Source organism: Pangasianodon hypophthalmus, chromosome 24, assembly GCF_027358585.1.
Source record: "Pangasianodon hypophthalmus isolate fPanHyp1 chromosome 24, fPanHyp1.pri, whole genome shotgun sequence".
NCBI classification, from domain to species: domain Eukaryota; kingdom Metazoa; phylum Chordata; class Actinopteri; order Siluriformes; family Pangasiidae; genus Pangasianodon; species Pangasianodon hypophthalmus.
The window spans coordinates 14,700,914-14,721,055 of NC_069733.1; the positions used below are offsets into that span (position 1 = coordinate 14,700,914).

A 20,142-nucleotide genomic window follows, 5' to 3' on the forward strand; every position below is an offset into this window, starting at 1 on the left:
GGTTGAGGCCAGGGATCTGTGTACGCCACTTGAGTTCCTCTTTACCAACCTTAGCAAAGCATGTCTTTAGGGAGCTCGCTTTGTGCACAGGGGCACTGTCATGCTAAAACATGTTTGGGCCTCTTAGTTCCAGTAAAGGGAAATCTTAAACCTAAAGCATACAAGACATCCTATATACAATTGTTTGCCTCCCACTTTGCAGCAACAGTTTAGAGAAGGCTCATATATGGGTCTGATGATCAGGTGACCACATATATTACTTTTGGCCATATAGTGTACATGTTCAGTAGTTCCACAAGCACTGTATGCCCAGCACAATGAAATGAACTGATAAATATATAGTATGCAAAGAGCCTCTTTTACCTGAAACGGTCTAATAGGTAGAGCATCACCGCCACAACATGGACCGAAAGACCCACCAGTAACCACAGAGTGCTCTGAAAGGGCTGCATGAACGAGTCCAGTGTACTGCGAGGTATTTCCTGCATTCAACAACATGGCATTACTCACAGCCTGAACACACACCACCCACACGGGCAAGTCTGCCACCATATGGAGCATCCGAAATATTCTGTAGGTGTATTATTAGATTCTTCAGAAGTAAACAGAGTCACAAGTTTCAGCTTCAGATATAGTCAGAGGAGGAAATGTAATTAACGAGAGGAATTGTAAAACATTTCTGGGCAGATTTCTAGGCCTGCTCTCAGAGGACTTAGAGGCAGAATTAATTACTTTCTTTTTATTAATTAACTTCAATTACTATATTCTGATGGAGTTTAAATGACACTGACCTCAAATCATTGGCAGATAGTTAACTCAATGCATGTGGGATTCTGATACCTATTTATTATTTATTTATTTTACTATTAATTTATTAATACACTAATACACTAAGGGGTATATTTACTAGTGAAAAATTAACAAACTATAGGCATTTTAATGAGCATTGGTTCTGGTGGGCATGGCTTATTTATGTGGTGATCTACCAAGAAAGGCATGCAAATAAACAGAGATTTAATTTTCCCTCCCATTTTCTCCCTAATTTGGTCTTGGCTATTTCCCACCCACCAGCCAGCTCTGCCTGATCATACGACAACTACCAACTGGTGAGGGTGAAGGCTAACACATGCTTCCTCCAAGACACGTGAAGCCAGCCAACCATATCTTTTCAAACTGCTGGTCGTGCTGCATCACAGGACAGCATAACACACTCAGAGGAAAGTGTTATCTGCCGTCTTCCCCATACATAAGCTCACAGATGCCCATGTTTAGCTAGTGTGGCTGTGATTGAGAGGGGAGGCAGGGTATGCCATCCCTCCCACCCACAGAGCACAGGCAATTTTACAGATAATTGGCAAACTTTTGGCCATGGATAGCTGTAGCATTGTCGGTATTCAAACTCGTTAAATCTGGACGATAGAGCGAGTACTTTTTTAGCGAATACTTTTTTAGTTTAGCTTATCTATTTATTATCTAATGGTTATATAATTATTGTTGTTTTTACATTACTGTTTATTATTGTTTTTATTCCGTTTCCTTTATTTAAGTTATATTACTGTAACTTGCTCTGAACTCGATGTAGAAGTCAGTTATAAAACACAGACAGCTCAGCAGAGAAGGCTGACTATGACTGGAAAATGCAAACTTTGCACAACTCATTTTGGTTTGTGGCTCCATATTGTTTTATATTCTTTCCAATAACATCATAATAATGTGACCTGGAAGATGATATGTTCACAAAATGATAAATAGCACATTCAGTATCAGTCAATAATTATTACCAGCCTTTATAAATCAGTGTAGGTTTACTGTTGCAATAATAACAGGATTTTGAGAAGTAAACTCCTAGATATGCATAAGCAGCAAGGCAGTAATGCAAAATACTAGTGACTGCCACTTGATTTTTCTTACTATCACAAATGCTGCATCTTTCAGGAACTCTAACACCGATCCTTATCCAACAGCCACACCCACATCCCATCCCATTCACTCCAGCACCTTTGCTTACTAATTGATCTCAGCTGTAGCTCATTCCAGCCTTTTTTACTCCTGTGTCCATACTCCTCAGTTTATTTTGCTCATTGCTGTGTTGTTTGCACTTTCTAGCATGTATTACTAGGGCGAATCCACGACTGGGGTGCCATTTTTTTGTCCCACTGATTTAACATATACAAATATATAAGTAAAGTAAAGGTAAAAGACCTTTTAAACACAGGTAAAATGGCCTTCATAGCAACCTATGTGGGCGTTTCAGATAAATAATTTAAAACATTAATTTAAAAAACTATCTACAGCTCAATATAGCTACACTTATTTAATACAGACATCAACATACTGCAAAAATCTTATAATTTGTGTATTATTGTGTGAATCTGTTATCCTCTCATGCTTGAAACATCCTTTTCAGTGTTTCATCCATTATAAGCTATGAAAAATGTACATGAAATATTTTTAATATTCCAGAAGTCACATGTTCAAAAGGAAGTTATATCATCCAAATTTCCTGAGGATCATGGGAAGAAGAAAATGGCTCAAAATGCTTGTTGATATACTGTTTTTGCCTGTTGGGTTTTTTATTGTCTGCTTCGTGTTATAAATAAAGGAAGACATTTATTTTCTAGCATCTCTCCACTATTCTGTCTCTATCTGACAATTAAAGGTTTTCTGCTATTACATGATCCTCTTTAATATATCATGATATCTTTTTTTAATATAGAAAGAGTGCTTGCAATAGTGTAATTAGTGTAAAGTATATTAAATATCTACTTTAATCATAGTGAATGATGGGGAGTGATGAGGAAATGTCAGAAGCGAAGTACCTTTTTGACAAGGATGGTGAGCCCTTGGTACTTAAATGGTTTTGAGAACTCGATGTACTGGGCTCGTTCGTTATTGATGGTAAGTGGAGCCACAATCATGTCTGCCAGGCCACCCAGCAGCTCTCCCATCATGCCGTTCCACTCCTTCTTATTGCTGTTATTCACCTAATAACACAGAGGAAATCACACTCCGCAATATGTCCTGCTCGAAATGTTCCCGGCGCTGCAAGGCCCGTTTGTAATTATACCTGTGAGCAATGACTCTGCAAACTGTAAATGTCCACAGAGAAGCAGATGTTTTATGGCTGTCCAGAGAGTGACCTTGCTAAAAGATGAATGGGAAATTAGGGGATGGAGTAAATCAATAAAGTGCTCAGGTGTATAACTCACACGCTCCTGGGTGCCAAATTTCCCATCAGCCACTAGGTGTACTTCGTAGGTGAAGTTCATTGTCATTGCGAGCTTGATCAAGAGGTCGATGCAAAATCCATAGCAACACTGAGGCACTATGGGACGACCTGGAGGTATGCCAAAGATCATGCCAACAATCATGTACAGATCTGTACCAACAAATACTTCTTCAAAAAATGCACATATACTGTATACAATTAAGTGCAAAAGTTTGTGCGCAACCCCGCTCCACCCCACACTCAGAATGGTTTCTGAATGGAAAGAGGAAAATATTACTACTTTACAAAAACTGAATTCCAAGAAAGTTGAAGTTGAAATGTGGGTGGATTTTGTAACCAGACACCAATCCAAAATATACCCAGGTTTTGCCACAACCCTCTCAGTCTCCAGACCTTATCTGCAGTGTATGAAAGCTGGCAGAGTTACAAAAAAATGTAGGATGATGAATGGGCAAAGATTGGCTGAGATTGGGGTGAAAATTACACCTATGAGGATCCAAAAGCTCTTCAGAGGATATAAAACAGGTTGGAGATAGTTATAGGAGCAAAGAGTGAGCATATGTTATTAGAGAATATTTATATCACATTCAGAAAGAGAATGTTTGAACTGACTTTACTTTTCCACTTATAATACACTATATGGCCAATTTGTGGACACTATTTGTGGACACCTGATCATCACACCCATAAGAAGATCTTCCCCAAACTGTTGCTACAAAGTTGGGAACACACAATTGTATAGAATACAATTATAATAATAATAATATAGAATAAGTCTTTGTATACTGTACCATTACAATTTCCCTTCACTGGAACTAAGGGGCCCAAATATATTCCAGCATGACAATGCCCCTGTCCACAACGTGAGCTCGATGAAGACATGGTTTGCCAAAGTTGAAGTGGAAGAACTCAAGTGTCCTGCACAGAGCCCTGACCTCAACCCCACTGAACACATTTAGGATGAACTGAAATGCCAACTGCACCCCAGGACTCGTCACCCAACATCAGTGCCTGACCTCACTAATGCTCTTGTGGATGAATGGACAAATCCCCACAGCCACGTTACACAATCTTGTCTAAAGCCTTCCCAGAAGAGTGGAGGTTATTATAATAGCAAAGGGGAGACTAAATCTGGAATGGGATGTTCATCAAGTACATATGGGTGTGATGGTCGGGTGTCCACATACATTTGGCCATATACTGTATATTAGCATACACTATCCAACTATTTTTGTCTTTTTTCCCCCATTTTCTCCCAATTTGTTCATCCCAATACCTACCCTCTAGCTAACTCTCCCCTATCACAAGGCAGCTACCATCTTTTTCCAGCTCAAGCAGTGTTACAGAGCAGGAAGGTGCTATCTACCCTCTTCCACATACATGAGTTCACAGACGCCCATGATTGGATAGTGTTGCTGTGACTGAGAAGGGAGATTATACCATCCTTCCCACCCACAGAGCATGGCCAATTTTGCTCTCTTGATTCCTGGCCACATTCGAACACACAATCTCCCCAAAATAGGTTGAACGCTTTTCTAAGGTGATGCAAAACTTTTGCACTCCACTTTATCTTTCACTGCAACCTGTATTACCAGGAATTGTCTCATTGGGCCCAGTGCAGATGACTTTTTTGATCAGGACTCCGTTCACGGTGTATTCCTCTTTACACGTTCCGTCTCGCAGCGTCGGTTTCACATACACAAATGGCTCTTGATGAATGGTGACAATCTTCAATGACACCAAAGGTGATTAATCACAGCGTAATAAATGAGAGAAAAATCTGTCATTGATGAAGTGAAAAGTAATCAATACTAAACACCTTCAATCTTGTCGACATCTGATAGCCTCTTGGCTTCTCAGTGTCTCCTCCTGGCCAAATGATCTTCCTCTGAGTGTTCATCATGACCTGTAAGTTGATCAGTAAAATATTTGCATTTCAGATGGCCTTATTCCTTGTACATCTCAAACTGCTGTACAATATAGTTTAAGGCGTACTTGCGAGCCATTATAGACGCCCACTTGGACCAACCGGGTCTTCTGGTAGTTGAGGATGCTGTAGTGGGCGAACCTCCTGTCTCCGTCATCGTTAAACTCCACGCGGCCTGTGAGGCCATCTGGATACTTGGATGACATCAGTACTCTAGCACATTAGAGGGGGTTGAGTGAGAGATTGCGTCAACCATTGCCCTCTCTCCACATTTATGACAGTGAAGAATGACACTAAGGGTGGACGTGTATTGCAAGATGGAGAATAATTCAGTATGGTGGAGGAGGGAAGAGCTTAGTTTCACAACACACACAGAAAAGGATGAACTGCATAGATATACTCAGTGACTGTGGTGTGATATTAGATGGGAGGGCTAAACTGTAATCTATCAATAGCTAGACAGTGAGCCGCCCCTGAATGTACCACTGACAAGAGCTCACACATACCAGATATGTGTATGAGGCTGGAATCATGGTATATTACAGTACATTCCCAAGGTACACATATAGTACTGTGCAAAAAAAGATTTAAGCCACTCTTAATTTAGAATAGTCTTCTGCATTAATGTATCATTAAAAAGGGCAAATTTTAGTTTGATACACATTTACTTTCCATCTATAAAGAATTGCCTTTAGATAAAAGAACAACATGTTTTGCAACAGATGGTATGGCCTCCACAGAGCTGTGATTTCATCATGGCTCAGAAGCTGTTCTGGGTTTTTTTACCTGCAGAGATAGAAGAGAAAGCCAAAGTCTGCAGAGGAACTGTGGCATGTTCTCAACGATGCTTGCAGTCGATTTCTTTATAAATCTGTGTACCTAAGAGCACTGGTGCAGTTTTGAAGGCAAATGATTCTCATAACAAATATAGCTCAAATTTCATTACTTTGATAGTATTTTCATTTTACATACTTTTGCACAGTACTGTCGGAAACATGTAGAGGAGCAGTTTGTACTCATTAGCCTCAATAATTAAAAAAAAAAGACTACAATTTAAAGTTAACTAGGAAGTAGGCGGAGCTTCAGCCCTGGTCTTTCTCCCAAACTTCTGTTGTTCCATAACTCCATTAAAATAAGCCTCTTCTGCAAGCATAAAAGAGATACCTTTTACCCTTGAAGGCATCATTAGCTGTAAAAGTTTCTATTTATATGAGTTTCTACTGCATGAAGCTGTAGTGTGTGATGTTTCTCTTTACAAAAATATAAAAAAAATACAATAATCCCTAGTGTAATCTAATCTATACTGGGTTGAAATCAAATCTTGGTCTCAAATCCTCCTTGCATTATAACCAACAAATCATGATCAAGTCATTTAAGCATATTATATACCTTCAAGGTGTTTGCACAAATACTGTTTGAACCTTTTGTATGAAACCTTATTTTTCATTCGTCTGGTATGGCACTTGCTTCTTTCAATATTTGCAGTGTGAAAGCTGTCAGTGTTCTCAGCACTAGCGGTAATGTATGGTAATGTATGGGAGCAGATGGATGACGGAGGCAGCGCAGAGCGACTCACCGTTTGAAGAGTGGGCCGGTCTTCCAGATGTTTGTGTTGCCCACGCAGCCTTTAGGAGGCTCGGTGATGTTCTCCTTCTCAAAGAGCTCTTGGATGGACTGGGCCACCACTGCCACGGCGTCGTAGATGTGCGCCGACTCGTTCTTGCCGTTGATCAGCTGGAGGCCGAGCAAGCCTGCCCAATCGACGATATGACACGCATTTTTTTGGTGCAAGACACATTAAAAATAGTGATGCATGGAATTAGCAGAAAGCTTGATTAGCAGACAGGATAGAAGAGGGGTGAAGACAGAGCACACTGATGTCACTGATGTGGAGAAGCTGGGACAGTAAGGAATGTAGCTTACCATCGTATTCACACGTCAATGCAGACGGCGCACTTACAAATAAAATTCAAAGCGCAACAAATGCACGAGCATTCAAACCATTATGGATTACCACAACTCTCTATTGCATCATTTGTAGTCTACGGAAAGAAAGGACACACACTTAAAAGATGAAATCAAGCGTTAGACAGAGAGCACAATACAATGAGAAGAAGGTCACAGTGTTTAAAACCTTTAAACATCCACATGTTTAAACGTTTAAACACATCTAAGTACACCACACACACTGGTTTGCTGATGTAGATTGCAAAGTATAATCATATCAAAAAGTTACATAGTCTATGAGTTAAAGAGAGGAATGGAGTTCAGGGAGAAAGTACATACCATCTGGAGCTTCACTTAGAGCTTTACCAGACATCTCTCTTTCTCCCACCAGCCATACGTAACCAGAGCCGGTCATATTGAGCTGGCGAGCTGCTTTGTAAATGGCCGCTGCCTCGTCCTCGCTGTGATTGGACAGAGAAGTTCACTGCTGGCATCGTTCCAAACACTATCATGCTGATGGTTGAGCTACAAATGCCGGAAGCACCTTCTCGTATGTAGTGTGACATTTTGCGCAAAAATCTCCTACTGATCCAAAATGGATGTCAGATGGTATCACTGAATAACACAGATGGTAAAAGTGTTGTGTAGTAGTGTGAAAGTGTCTACGCTCTGCCAAATCGCTGGCATTTTCAAGTGTTGTGCTGAGAATCATTAAAGCACACCAGAAAACAAATTATAACAAAAATATACAAATATAATAAAGTATAAGATAATATAACAAATTAGTTTGATTGACAGTCTAGCAGACTTCATTTTCATACACAAATAAGAGGACGTCTTATGTACAGTACAGTTGTGGTGCAAAATTTTGAATACCCTTAGGATAAAATAAAGGGGACAGAAAAATTTTCATTTATGTCAATAAGACATTAGTGTATTTACTTTAGTAGGAAAAATAGCAAAATCAATTGCCATTTTTCTGAATGTATTATAATCATTCTCTAATAAGTTCTATGTCATCCAACCTGTTTTCTATCATCTGAGCAGCTTTTGAATCCTCTCAGTTACAATATTTGCACATTCTACCTACACTCACTGGCCAATTTAATTTAGGAACACCTGCTCATTCATGCAATTATCCAATCAGCCAGTCATGTTCACATCAAACATCAGAAGGGGGATAAATGTCTCCTGGTCTCCAATCTGTTTTCCAAACTGTCCAGTTTTGGAGAACTGAAGCCTCAGAGTCTTGATCATGGCAGACAGGAGTGGAACTTGATGTTGTCTTCTGCTGTTGTAGCCCGTCCACCTCAAAGTTCAGCATGTTGTGCATTCTGAGATGCTTTTCTGCACACCACGGTTGTAAAGATTGATTATTTGAGTTACCATAAACTACCTGTCAGCTCTAACCAGTCTGGCCATTCTCCTCTGAGCTCTCTCACTGCCTGCAGAACTGCCTCTCACTGGATTTTTTTGTTTCGTTTTTCACACCATTCTCTGTAAAGTCTAGAGACTGTTGTGTACGCAAACCAGCCCTTCTGGCACCAGCAAACATTCCACTCTCACTGAGATCGCATTTCTTTGCCCATTCTGATGTTTGACGTGAACATTACCCAAAGCTCTTGACCTGTCTCTGCATGATTGTATGCATTGTGCTGCTGCCACATGATTGGCTGATTGGATAAGTGCATGAATGAGCAGATATACAGGTGTTCCTAATAAAGTGGGAGGTAAGTGGAAATGATATCATGCTATCAGATGCCGTATACTGCCTTCTTCACATCAGGTCTGGATTTCGAAACATCTGGGATTTCCATTTTATAAAAAGAAAAAAATAAATCCTTTTCTCCAACAAACCTTTGCTCTCAGCTGTATGGTTGTTTAACCTCCACTCTCTAACAATGCTGACAGTGTTGATAATGTGTTAGGAGGATAGAATGATCTCACCTGGCAGATAGGATGATGACTCTGGCCTCCAGCTCTTTGGCCTCCTGGAGCAGTGCAGTCAGATTTGTGTCTTGGCTGAACAAGAGCACTTTCTCTGCCTGGGATTAGGACACAACATCAGTCAAGTCGTTGACTCATCACCACCCTGAACCATGCTCTGTTCAGCGTTCTCACATCTTTTTTTCTCTCACATTTTTTCTCATTTTTTCGAAGGGAATTGGGAAAAAATGGATTAAAAAAAGGTTTCCGTGACAATCTGATTAAACTGAAAAAAAAGTAAGCTTGGAGGAGGAAAAATAGTTTTGCATTGTTTTCGCATGCAAACTGAAGGGAAACAAGACTCCAAGGAACAGCGTGCATGTTAGAGGAAGAGGGAGAAGAAGATTGATGCAACCGGAAAGCAAAAACCGGGTGGAGGAAAGGGAGCAGGGTGGTCATGGTGGCTTCTTTCCCAAAAGTAAAAAGTAAAAACAAAAAAAAAGGCAGTAATGCTGCAGAAAGGTGGGAGTAACATCTGGATTGTGCCTGTCCCACACGACCAGATCTCCACGCACTGTGTCAAAAGAATAGACTTGCAAATCTTGCTGGCTTCAGTACATGCAATTCCTTTACACCAAAATAAAAAAGTGGGAGGTAAAGGGAACGATTCTGTTGTTGAAATTATACGTTTCCAACTAAAAATAAAATTAAATAAATAAATAACCCATTCTCGATTGAAATCATAAAAAAACATAAATAGACGTGCTAGCAGGTAAAGAATCTCTGGAATCTGGTTGTTGATTTTTTTTTCTTTCTTTTTTTTTTTTTTGGACTGGTTTCTAGTTGCTACGTTCAGATAACTGTTGGGCGGCGTGCATTGACCATGCAAATATACCTTGGGTCCTCGCTTGTTGTCATAGGACAGTTGGTCGAGGTTTTCATAGTTCCTGTTTTTACTCTGATGAATAATGTGCACAGAGAAAATATGCAGACACAGAAGAATATTATAAACAGGTATAAATGGTGTGCAGTAAAGCATTCCAACAAATCTCCACTTTTCTGCTTCAAACTGGGAAACTCTAATCCTGGGGCTTGCAAAAAATATCAAATATAACTACAGTGAGCACATAATTATAATCCTTTATAAATGTCACAAAGTGGTTTAAAAACTCTTTCCCACACACGGATGTTTAAAAAATCCATTTAACTGACAGAACAGTTATTTAGCCCTGTTTTACGTGTAGCTAATTAAAAATGCATAGCAGCTCTACGGTTTAATACCTCAGCACTGTCCGAATACTTGAATCTGATTGTTGATTCATTTCCTATAACAGCAGCTCTGACAATAGTTCTTATATTAATGTGCTCATTCTAACACGTTACTGTTTCTATAGTTACAACTGTAGACAGGCTTGTATCGTGGATGCTCCACATAAACTGATTTTAAAAAGTGTGTAATCTTTGATTATGGTGACATTTTCTATGAGGAGATATTTATTTACATTTTTTGGAGTCTCCAGTGTCAGTGCTTTGTAACAGCCAGAGATAAAGCTGTAAAGTTTTCAGATATGGGAAAGTCTTCAGAACACTTTGTGCGCTTTATCAGTATTATGACAAGCTGTGCAATGAGAGGCTGGTGAGGGAACGAGTGTTTATAGCGGCTATAACGTAAGTGAAAACAGGAAAAGTTGTCTCAATGTTAAATGTAACTATAAATGAATAAAAAGTGTGTAGTTTTTTTTTCAATAAATAAAAATACGTAATTAATGGCTAATTACTATGGAGTAAGAGGAATAAAACCCTTCAAGATGTACTGTTATTGGAAACGAATCCATTTCAGGATGGTAGCTGTAACTCCGCTTTGCATCAGGCCACACAATATCACCCTGTCTTTGATTATTTTCCTAAAATCACATGCCCCAAAGTGGTTTATTCCTTACATAGTTGTGTGTCGTGGATTATTTTAGCTATGATGCCTATTTAAAAGACTATTTAGATATAATAATTTTTGATAATAATAATTTTATTAAAGTCTTGAATAGTGATCTTAGACGAAACAGCCATTACGTCCATTTATTTACAAGCCTACAACAAAACACAGAAAAGCTTCGTCGGCTCAAGTTTAGCACTGCAACAACTAAGAGATCTGCAGAAGCAGAGAGAATGCGGAGTGCTTCATCAAGACGAACGTGTTTCCATATTTCTCAGCTGCAGGCGCACTTTATCAACACTACACTTCATGGCTCCGGATGTACATCTCCCTGCTGGAACAGTCTTTCGTATTTCATGCATTTAAATGGGAAATACTGAAGAGCGTTTAGAGCTGCAGCCGTGCCTGACGGTCTAGTGCATTAAATATGCGCATTCTGCCTAAGCGAGGAGAAGTAGGAGGACAAATGTGTGTGCTGACAGGTTTATTCCAAGCTAGCGATTATTACCAGATAATCATCAGTGTTGATTAGTGTAACATTTCTTTGATTTCGTTTGAAAGCTGTAAAACTTTTAGCATATTTTGTTATTTGAAGCTGTTTTTTTTTTTTTAGGTCATTTATATTCCAAGCACTCCTTTAATTTGAGTTTGAAATGCAATTTTGAAATTGAGCCAGATACTGTTTTCCTTAATAATCTTAGTTTTTTTTAAATATAATAATCTAATAATGAGAAATATTACATTTGATATAATTTTGTGCGATACCAACAGGTTATTTTTATATGATTTGCATAAAAGGTTGCATGCTCACTGCTCCCATAAAAAGAAAGCTCTCAGCTTATTATTTGGTTATTTATTTTAAAGCATATAATTCAGTAATGACAGTAAAACAAATACAAAACTGAGAATGAGGAATATAGGAAATGTAGGAATGCTAGAGTTAATCACTAAATTAGTAATAATAATATTTAATAATAAACTAGTATGATGACAGTACAAAGCTAATGAGTACGTAGTGCGTAGTGAAGATCAGACTGCACTCTTTTATGAGCTTCGGCTCCCCTGATGAGGATTTGGGAACTGAATTAGAGGCAGAATTTAAAAGGAGCAGGGCTTGAGGCTGCCATTACTACAAATGACATTATAATGACATTGAAGTTATTCTAAATATGCACATGGGGTGAAAACACAAACACACCAACCCCATTTCTGAAGTAACCAGGTTGTAGATTTAAATGGCTATGACTCCACTGTGTTATTGTGATGCACTCCGACAGGCAAATAAACAAGAACAATCCTTCTCAGTTAGAGGCTGAAAGGCGACTGACATCCAGCCATTAGTTTTCTCAGAGAGAAGAGCTCTAAGGGAAAACATATCACACTACACCTACACATCTCTGGTCTTGGTGCGCGCTGTAATTAAACCCTCCTGCTATTGATTTTTTGCACAGCCCCAGGTTAAGTCCCTCATTTTGCTCCTTGTTGTGGATCGAGAGACACGTAGGAGAATCTGACTATGGCAAAAAGCAATGTGAGATGAGTAGAAAAAGTACAAAATTTTGCAGATAAACCACTTAAGACGCTGTTGATGCCTCTGGCATAAATAATGTTAGCCAACGGAAAGAAATGCGTTTACACAAACAGAAAAAGGAAACAGTTAACATACATAGAGGACCTCTGAGGTGCCGGTTACAGGAACACACGCAGACACAAAACAATCTGTGCACACGCTGGAGGAAGCGCCCGAACGGCCGAGGGTCTCTCACCTTCGTCTCCCTCTCCTCCAGGAGCGTCTCCAGCCTCTTCTGTGCCGCGCGGCCCTCGTGGTCATCGCTCACGATCAGGATGATGTGATTCCAGCGGAACTCGCGCATCATGTCAAACCACACCTGGGCCTGGTGGGAGTAAGGAGGCACCGTGCGCAAGAACGACAGGTGGATGCTCTGAGGAAAAAAGACAAGGAAAAAGAGATGGAGGGAGATGAATAAATTAATCTCAAGAACACAAACTGTACTTCATTTTTAAGCAAGTCCAAGTACCTCTCATTTCTCATTCAACAAGACACAAGAAGGTTTCAAGTGCTATCCATACACAATAATCACAGAAACCACTTCATATGTAGTGCATGTGTTTTTAGTTTCACGTGTTTACACATGATTCGTTTATTTTCACATGTGATTCTTTAACATTATTCATTTATTTTCATGTGATTTGTTTTACGATTCATTCATTTTCTCATCAGATTCTTTACATGATTCATTTATTTTAATAGGTGATTTTTTCACTAATTGACTTTCACGTGTGATTGTTTCCATGACTCCATTATTTTCATGTGTGATTTTTGATGATCTGTTTTTGTTTTGATTTGTTTATTTTCTGAGGTGATATTTTCCACATAATTCATTTACTTTCACATCTGTTTTTTTTCACATGATTCATTTATTTGCATGTGTAATTTTTTACACATGATTAATTTATTTTTGCTAATTTTTTTTACAGAATTCAATTTTTCACATGTGATTTTTTTGTACATGATTTTTTTATTTTCACATGTGATTTTATTTAGACAATTTATTTTCACTTCTGATTTTTTCCACAGTTCATTTATTTTTTTGAAAATGTTTTTATACAGAATGCATTTTCCACATGTGATTTTTTGTACATGATTATTTTATTTTCACATGTGATTTTATTTAGACAATAATTTATTTTCACTTCTGATTTTTTAGGATTCATTTATTTTTGCAAATGTTTTTATACAGAATTCATTTTTCACATGTGATTTTTTTACATGAATCTTTTATTTTCACATGTGATTCTTTACAAGTGATTCATTTATTTTTCACACGTTCATTTTTCACACGTTCATGTGGTTCTATTCATCACATATTACTCACATGATGCAGTGTGTTCACACGCACACTTTCAGAGCATAACATTTTGAAATACACTTGAACGTGTGATCACATTATCACTCACATAATCACATGTGAAATATATGTGATTTTTCCTTAAGGGAAAAAGCTTGAGTGTGTGAGTCAATATCAACAGCTAATTTGTAAAACTGGCATACTGGGCTCATATGCAATAAAGCTGCCTTCTGGGTGAGTAGTGGCTTTATGTGTGTTAGACGAAGCTCGGTACCTGTCATGTAGTAGGCAAGAATTAACTTTGTTAATTGTTAAAATGGGGCAGTGAAGTTGATGAAACTGGCTTTACAAAATTAAAAAGGCTAATTGACTACGGATGCAAAAATACACACATTTTTAAATGTTTAAATGTAATTTTCTGAAGGCAGTGTTTGTTTTTTTAAACTTGCTGGCCACTTTAATAGGAAGACCTGCACACTTATTCAATCAGCCAATCCAGGCAGCAGCACAGTGCATAAACTCGAGCAGGTACAAGTTAAGAGCTTCAGTTAACATCAGAATGGGAACTGCTGCTCACTGGATGTTTTTTGTGTTTTGCACCATTCTGGGTAAATTGTTAAAGACTGTTGTGTGTGAAAATCTCAGAAGATCAGCCATTTCTGAAATACTCAAGCCAGCCTGTCTGGCACGATCATATTATTTTTTTCCACATTCTGATGTCTGATTTTATACGTTGCACTGCTGCCCCATGATCACCTGATTGGATAATTATGTGAATGGGCAGGGATACAGGGGTTCCTATTAAAGTGGTCAGTGAGGGTATATTTTACGTGATGAAAATGTATTTCTTCTACAGGGTTCTAATTATATAATACACAAATTGGTTTGACTGCATTTAATTATATAATACACAAATTGATTTGACTGATAAAGATTGCAATTATATTTTAAAGCAAATAATTACAAACTAGCATGCTAAAAACTGAGATATTATTAACACCTTAAACTTCTATACTCATTCTATTAGCTATTCTAGTACTCTTTATTCTAGTAGCTACACACCTTTCCTGTTAGCTTCACTTTATTAATGAATAATTCACAGTAGTTGCTGAATAATATGATTAAAGACAAAGCCGAGAGTTAAACTGAAATAAGCGTAATCCCTTTCTCCCTCTACTCACACTCTACTCTAACAGAATGCACCCAGATGCCAGGTTTTCATTTGTTATCTATGAAAGACGGCAAACCGTTACAAGAAACAAAGACGAGTACAGACTATGCGGTTAACTGATTTGAAACTGCATTTTTTCTTTCTTTTATTGAAATAGGATTTGGATATGCAATCCAAATCAGGCACATTTAAAAAGAAACCAGTACAGACAGCATTTCAGACATGGAGAGCAGAACGCTGGAGGTTTTCATGGTCATGTTTTGAGCTCACCTTGTCTGAGTAGATGGACATGCGGGTGGTCAGTCCCACTACAGGTATGCGATAGAATCCAGCTGTGTAGGACACTGGTGTCGGGGTTAGATGGTCGTTGGACTGGGGAGGATGACTCACCAAAATGGCATAGACCTGAGAATGGAGGGGGAACAGATGCAAAATATAAAGACGTAAATAATTCAACGTATCAACCTAAACAATTTCACATCTTAGCTGAAATAATAGAGAAAGGGTGTTGTCTGAAAATAGCCTATTTTTTCGTATTTGTACACGGTAATATCTTGAAAGATTCATGATAATGCATGTGTATGTGTGTGTGCGTGTATGTGTGTGTGTGTGTATGTGTGTGTGTGTGTGTGTGTGTGAGAGAGAGAGAGAGAGAGAGAAAGAGAGACACAACTGGTATGTTAATCTTCTTTGATGTGTTAAAGGCTGCAATCTCTCTCTCTCTCTCTCTCTCTCTCTTTCTCTCTCACTCTGTGTCTCTTCACCAGAACAAAGCAGCTGTTATCCGGAGGGCTGACGCCATGTTGGCCTCATTTTCTGTTAAAAGCAACCGGTTGAGCTCATGGTGACCAGTTTTGGTGTTCACAAAATCCCGTCCACAGTGTTGAATTAACAACTATAGTACTGTATTAAGTTAAATTAAATGATGACTACCTGTGTGTGTGTGTGTGTGTGTGTGTGTGTGTATGCGTGTGCATTATGTTCATCATTGGGGTGACAACATGGCATCATTGCTCATGATCAGTCTGTAAATGAAAACAAAAATGATTTGTTAACAATGAATTATTTGTTAAAAATAATTATAATTAACACAACTTGCTGTGTTCCAAACCGAGTGTCCTCTATTACCCTACTGTATACATGGTCACTTTGGCAACTTTGGTAACCTGCGTGTCCTGGGGTACTCTTTTAACATTTAATTTAGTGAGTTTTTGGATGAAGTCAGAATTGAAATGGACTCTCTGCATCCCGTTAAATGTTTTACTTGTTATAAAATACAATGCAGTCGCATTTCACAGATTGCCTAAACTGGACATAAATATAAATTAGATATATAAATGATATATAAATACTTTCAGTAAGAGATCTCTGGCCATATGTATATCTATACTTATGCTCCAGGGGTAGATTTTGATTTGCATTAAAAACAAATTTAATTAAACTATAAATGCACTTAAGGCACATTTTGCTGAAGTGCAAATGTATTTACCTTTTAATGAATAGATGCTGAATAGATAGATAGATAGATAGATAGATAGATAGATAGATAGATAGATAAAGAAACAAACAAATTGGCTGTCAGAGAATAGCCTATGGATTATTTTTTTTAAATAGGACGCCTGGAAAAAAAAAACATATTTATGGTTTAACATTGAGATGCTTAATTCTTAAAGAAAAAAATCCAATTAAATAACCATAATTCTATGTAAAGTACTATTTGCTTGGGCTTTTTTTTGGAAATATCATCCCTCTTTTCTTTGCGTAATGCGCATCAGAGTGCGTTTTGGGTGCACTCAGATTCCACAGGTAGACACAAATATTTCTCCTAAACACTACTCATTAGCTCCAGTGTATATTTTTTGCGGCTTTGGTGCGCAGAGCTGGGTTTTGTACCTGGTTTGAGATGAGATCCTCACACACGGACAGTGCCATCTGAATGGCGTTGGGTTTGTGCGTGACGGAGATCGCGTTCATCTTGAACTTGTCTTTGCCGTAGATGTTGTTGGCCTGGGTCACCGCGTCCTTGAACACCTGTTCGTACCGCTTCTGGCTCAACACGGCGCCGATGTTGACGATCTTGGGCTCGCAGCCGCCCCGCGCACACGAGCAGGACACGAGGAAGGCGAAGAGAACCAGACGCATGTTTGTGTGCCTCTGGATCCGCGCGGATCAGCGAGCTGTCATGCAGAGGGTCGGTCGATGAGGCAGCCTAATGAAGGTCCCGGGCTCCTAATGAAGAACTTATGAAGCACAGGAATGCGATCACATCTGATCTGATCTGATCTGATCGGTTCAGGTATGTGTATGTTTTCTCAGTCTCTTTCTGATGATCAGAAAACGCTGGATTAAAGAAAAGATTAATTTTTTTTTTGGAATGGTGACGCTCCTGTTGATATTTCCCTCAAAGATTCATTCTCCTTTTATAAACAGGGGAAAAAAAAATCCATGATGAATATATATGGTTTAGAAAAGTCCAGAACGTTGGGTTATTCGGTTGAATTTTCCCTTCTTTAAAAAGATCTCGTGTTTGCCCGCTTTTGGCGTGGCTCCATTCGGGTCTGCTGACCTGAGGCTCGCCGCGATCTCCGCTGTCCTTGGTGCTGAACGCGTGCGCGCTCCCGGATGCGCGCTCCCGCTCCGATTCCGCCTGATTAACGCGTACGCTTTAGAAACCAGAAACCCAACAGCTTTGCTGCTTACCAGTGTGTGTGTGTGCGCAGGTCACACTGGCGTTATTAAGATATTTTCGCTATTCATTACTTCTTACCCTATCATTAAAATATCTCGTTTCTTTTCATTGTTTCAACGGTTAAATTAATTCTCATCCATTCCCTAGCAACGTCAGACCATGCAACGGCTAGATCGTCACTAGATCAAGAATGTCAGCCTCAGTTTTCAAGTCAACATATCTAAAGCTTTCTTTATTGTTTAACAAGACCCAGCATCCTGGGAACACCTTCTATCCATCAGCTTTGTGCTACATTTAATCTGCCATGTCAATAAATCAGGCAATGCTCCTTTTTATTTCCTAGCATTTACCATTCATCAAGGACATTATGGACGAACGTGGCTTTTTTTTTTTTTTTTTTTTACACCAGCAGTGAAGGATGCCTCTTCTTACGGATAATCAATAAGAGCCGCGCTCTGTCCATCACTCGGCGCGAGAACGCGGATATGCCGCGGCGGCGCGCAAAAAAAAAAAAAAAAAAATCACCGAGACCCTCGTTACCAAGGAAACAAGCATCTCTGTGTCTCTCTCTCTCTCTATCTCTCTCAACCAGCCTAACTTAGTATTATGAATCAGCCTTTGCCTGATGAAGAAGCAGGTTTAGTGTTTCAGGGATTTTAAACGCGCCATCTTCAAATCTACTATTAATAATAAAAAATAAAGAAACAAACAAAAAACACATTTGTAATCAATTGTGGATAAAAATGCTTCTTTTGGGTGTTGCAATTTGATTACATCAGTAGTTACTCATGGTTGGGAATGTATCACTCACATCCACAGAGAGAAAAATCTAACTAAAGTCAGACATGGATGGAATTTTGATGACCTGTTCTTTCAATCCTTCATCCCACAATCCCCTGGTACAGCAATAATCCACCAAATACCAACTGTCAGCCATTCTGTCCTCCAAACCTCACTTAGTCCCTGATGGCATAATCGATACAGACAACTGTATACGGATGAGATTTTGGGAATACTGTTCACACAAGATGAAATGCACATGCACAGATGGAAGGTAGATTAGTCATATGAAAAAAGTGTGCACGTGTGCATACATGCGTTAGATGTACTGCATGTTAGTCATGGAGGGGTGAAGACATGGCATCAGTAGGGCTGTAAATGTACAGTGCACATCCAAGGCTATCACTTTGCCCTTTTCTTCCACTTCATTATCCATTGAGACTGGTTTCCCTGCATCATTTGTGCACTCATCTGGACATTTTTCTTTTCTTTGTAAGGCTCCTCCAGAAGAAACCGAAGCCAGCATAAGAGAAGATGGCAGCTTCGCCGGTCCTGCCCTGAGACGCTTCCAGCTTCCAATAAATGAAACGTGTGCAATCATTTTCAAATTGAGTCTCAGCTCTCAAAATGTCAGCTTGGATCAGGCTACATAGCTTCACTCCCTGTATGATTTCAGCAACTTGCAGATCTATTCATAGCTACCGCAGTGGGATATATATATTGCTATATTGCACAGGTGAATTTCTAACACATTACATTGTTTCTTATTTGCATAGAGTGATTACAGTATCAGAAGTATGCGACAGTATGGAACAGATTTTTTTGGGGGGAGATATGATGCAAATAATGTTTAGGGGCTGGTGTAATGTGCATAATAATAATAATAACAATAATAATAATAATAATAATAATAATATAAAGATCTCCTGCAGAGCTTAGAGGAAAGCACAATTGCATACAGCTCAAATGAGAAAAAAATAAAACCTCCTACTCCTACTGCATAGGAATCATGCCTGATTGTCTTCTTGTAGCATATGTTCATTGCATGCTTAATTTAAACTGCTCTGCCCCATGTAAAGGCTAAACCTGAATGTCTGTTTAATGATTCCTGAGTGCATCTAATGAGGAGGCTGCTTCTCGATTGTCTAGCACAACAAAAGACAATCACAGGTCGTGCCATTCCTTCAGCATTAGGCCTGGAAAGGAGAAAACTCAGCTGAAGCATTGTCTTCACCACGGCTGGCATGGACACCTTCTCATTACTGTAAATAGATTCCAGTGCAAACTGTAAGCTTTTCTTGAGTATGCTTCATGAGCATGTAACAGTCTGCACATCCCACTCCAGAAGAACCAGAGAGATGTGGTGCCTTAAGTAAAACAAAGAAAAAACACTCACTGGGGCTGTTAATTAAACATGATAACATAATTGGATTTAAGATCATTTGCACAAATTTAATACACATGAGGAGTATTTTAAATAAATAGGAGTTGTTCTTGTTACATCTGGCTCTTTTAAAACAGAAAGCGAAGGAAGCATTTTCCAAATGTACTCTATGCTTGATATTGCAGTTATATTGTATGTTAGGACTTACAGGTATGTCATCATGGGTAAGATGTGTGTTTAACACTAGAGGAGGTGACAGTGAGGAAGGCAGCTGATTCAGAGAAACAGC

At 38.9% G+C, this 20,142-nt stretch overlaps 1 protein-coding gene across 4 annotated transcripts in view; it reads right to left on the reverse strand.

The window, feature by feature from the left end:
* Window positions 1-18,131, reverse strand: part of grin1b (glutamate receptor, ionotropic, N-methyl D-aspartate 1b) — a 32,513-nt gene extending 14,382 nt beyond the window's left edge. Inside the window, exons 1-13 of one of the 4 annotated variants that reach the window (XM_026931222.3) lie at window positions 16,894-18,131; window positions 15,271-15,405; window positions 12,726-12,902; window positions 9,925-9,987; window positions 9,051-9,148; window positions 7,443-7,564; window positions 6,733-6,907; window positions 5,225-5,369; window positions 5,049-5,135; window positions 4,822-4,957; window positions 3,210-3,337; window positions 2,820-2,984; window positions 364-482 (exon numbers count right to left, since the gene is read on the reverse strand). In XM_026931222.3, coding sequence (XP_026787023.1) covers window positions 364-482; window positions 2,820-2,984; window positions 3,210-3,337; window positions 4,822-4,957; window positions 5,049-5,135; window positions 5,225-5,369; window positions 6,733-6,907; window positions 7,443-7,564; window positions 9,051-9,148; window positions 9,925-9,987; window positions 12,726-12,902; window positions 15,271-15,405; window positions 16,894-17,142 — 1,799 coding nt within the window. In that variant the 5' untranslated portion in view covers window positions 17,143-18,131. The remainder of the gene's footprint in view (window positions 1-363; window positions 483-2,819; window positions 2,985-3,209; window positions 3,338-4,821; window positions 4,958-5,048; window positions 5,136-5,224; window positions 5,370-6,732; window positions 6,908-7,442; window positions 7,565-9,050; window positions 9,149-9,924; window positions 9,988-12,725; window positions 12,903-15,270; window positions 15,406-16,893) is intronic. The other 3 variants (XM_026931224.3, XM_026931223.3, XM_026931225.3) reach the window with 3 other exon arrangements.
* Window positions 18,132-20,142: the final 2,011 nt, after the last annotated feature.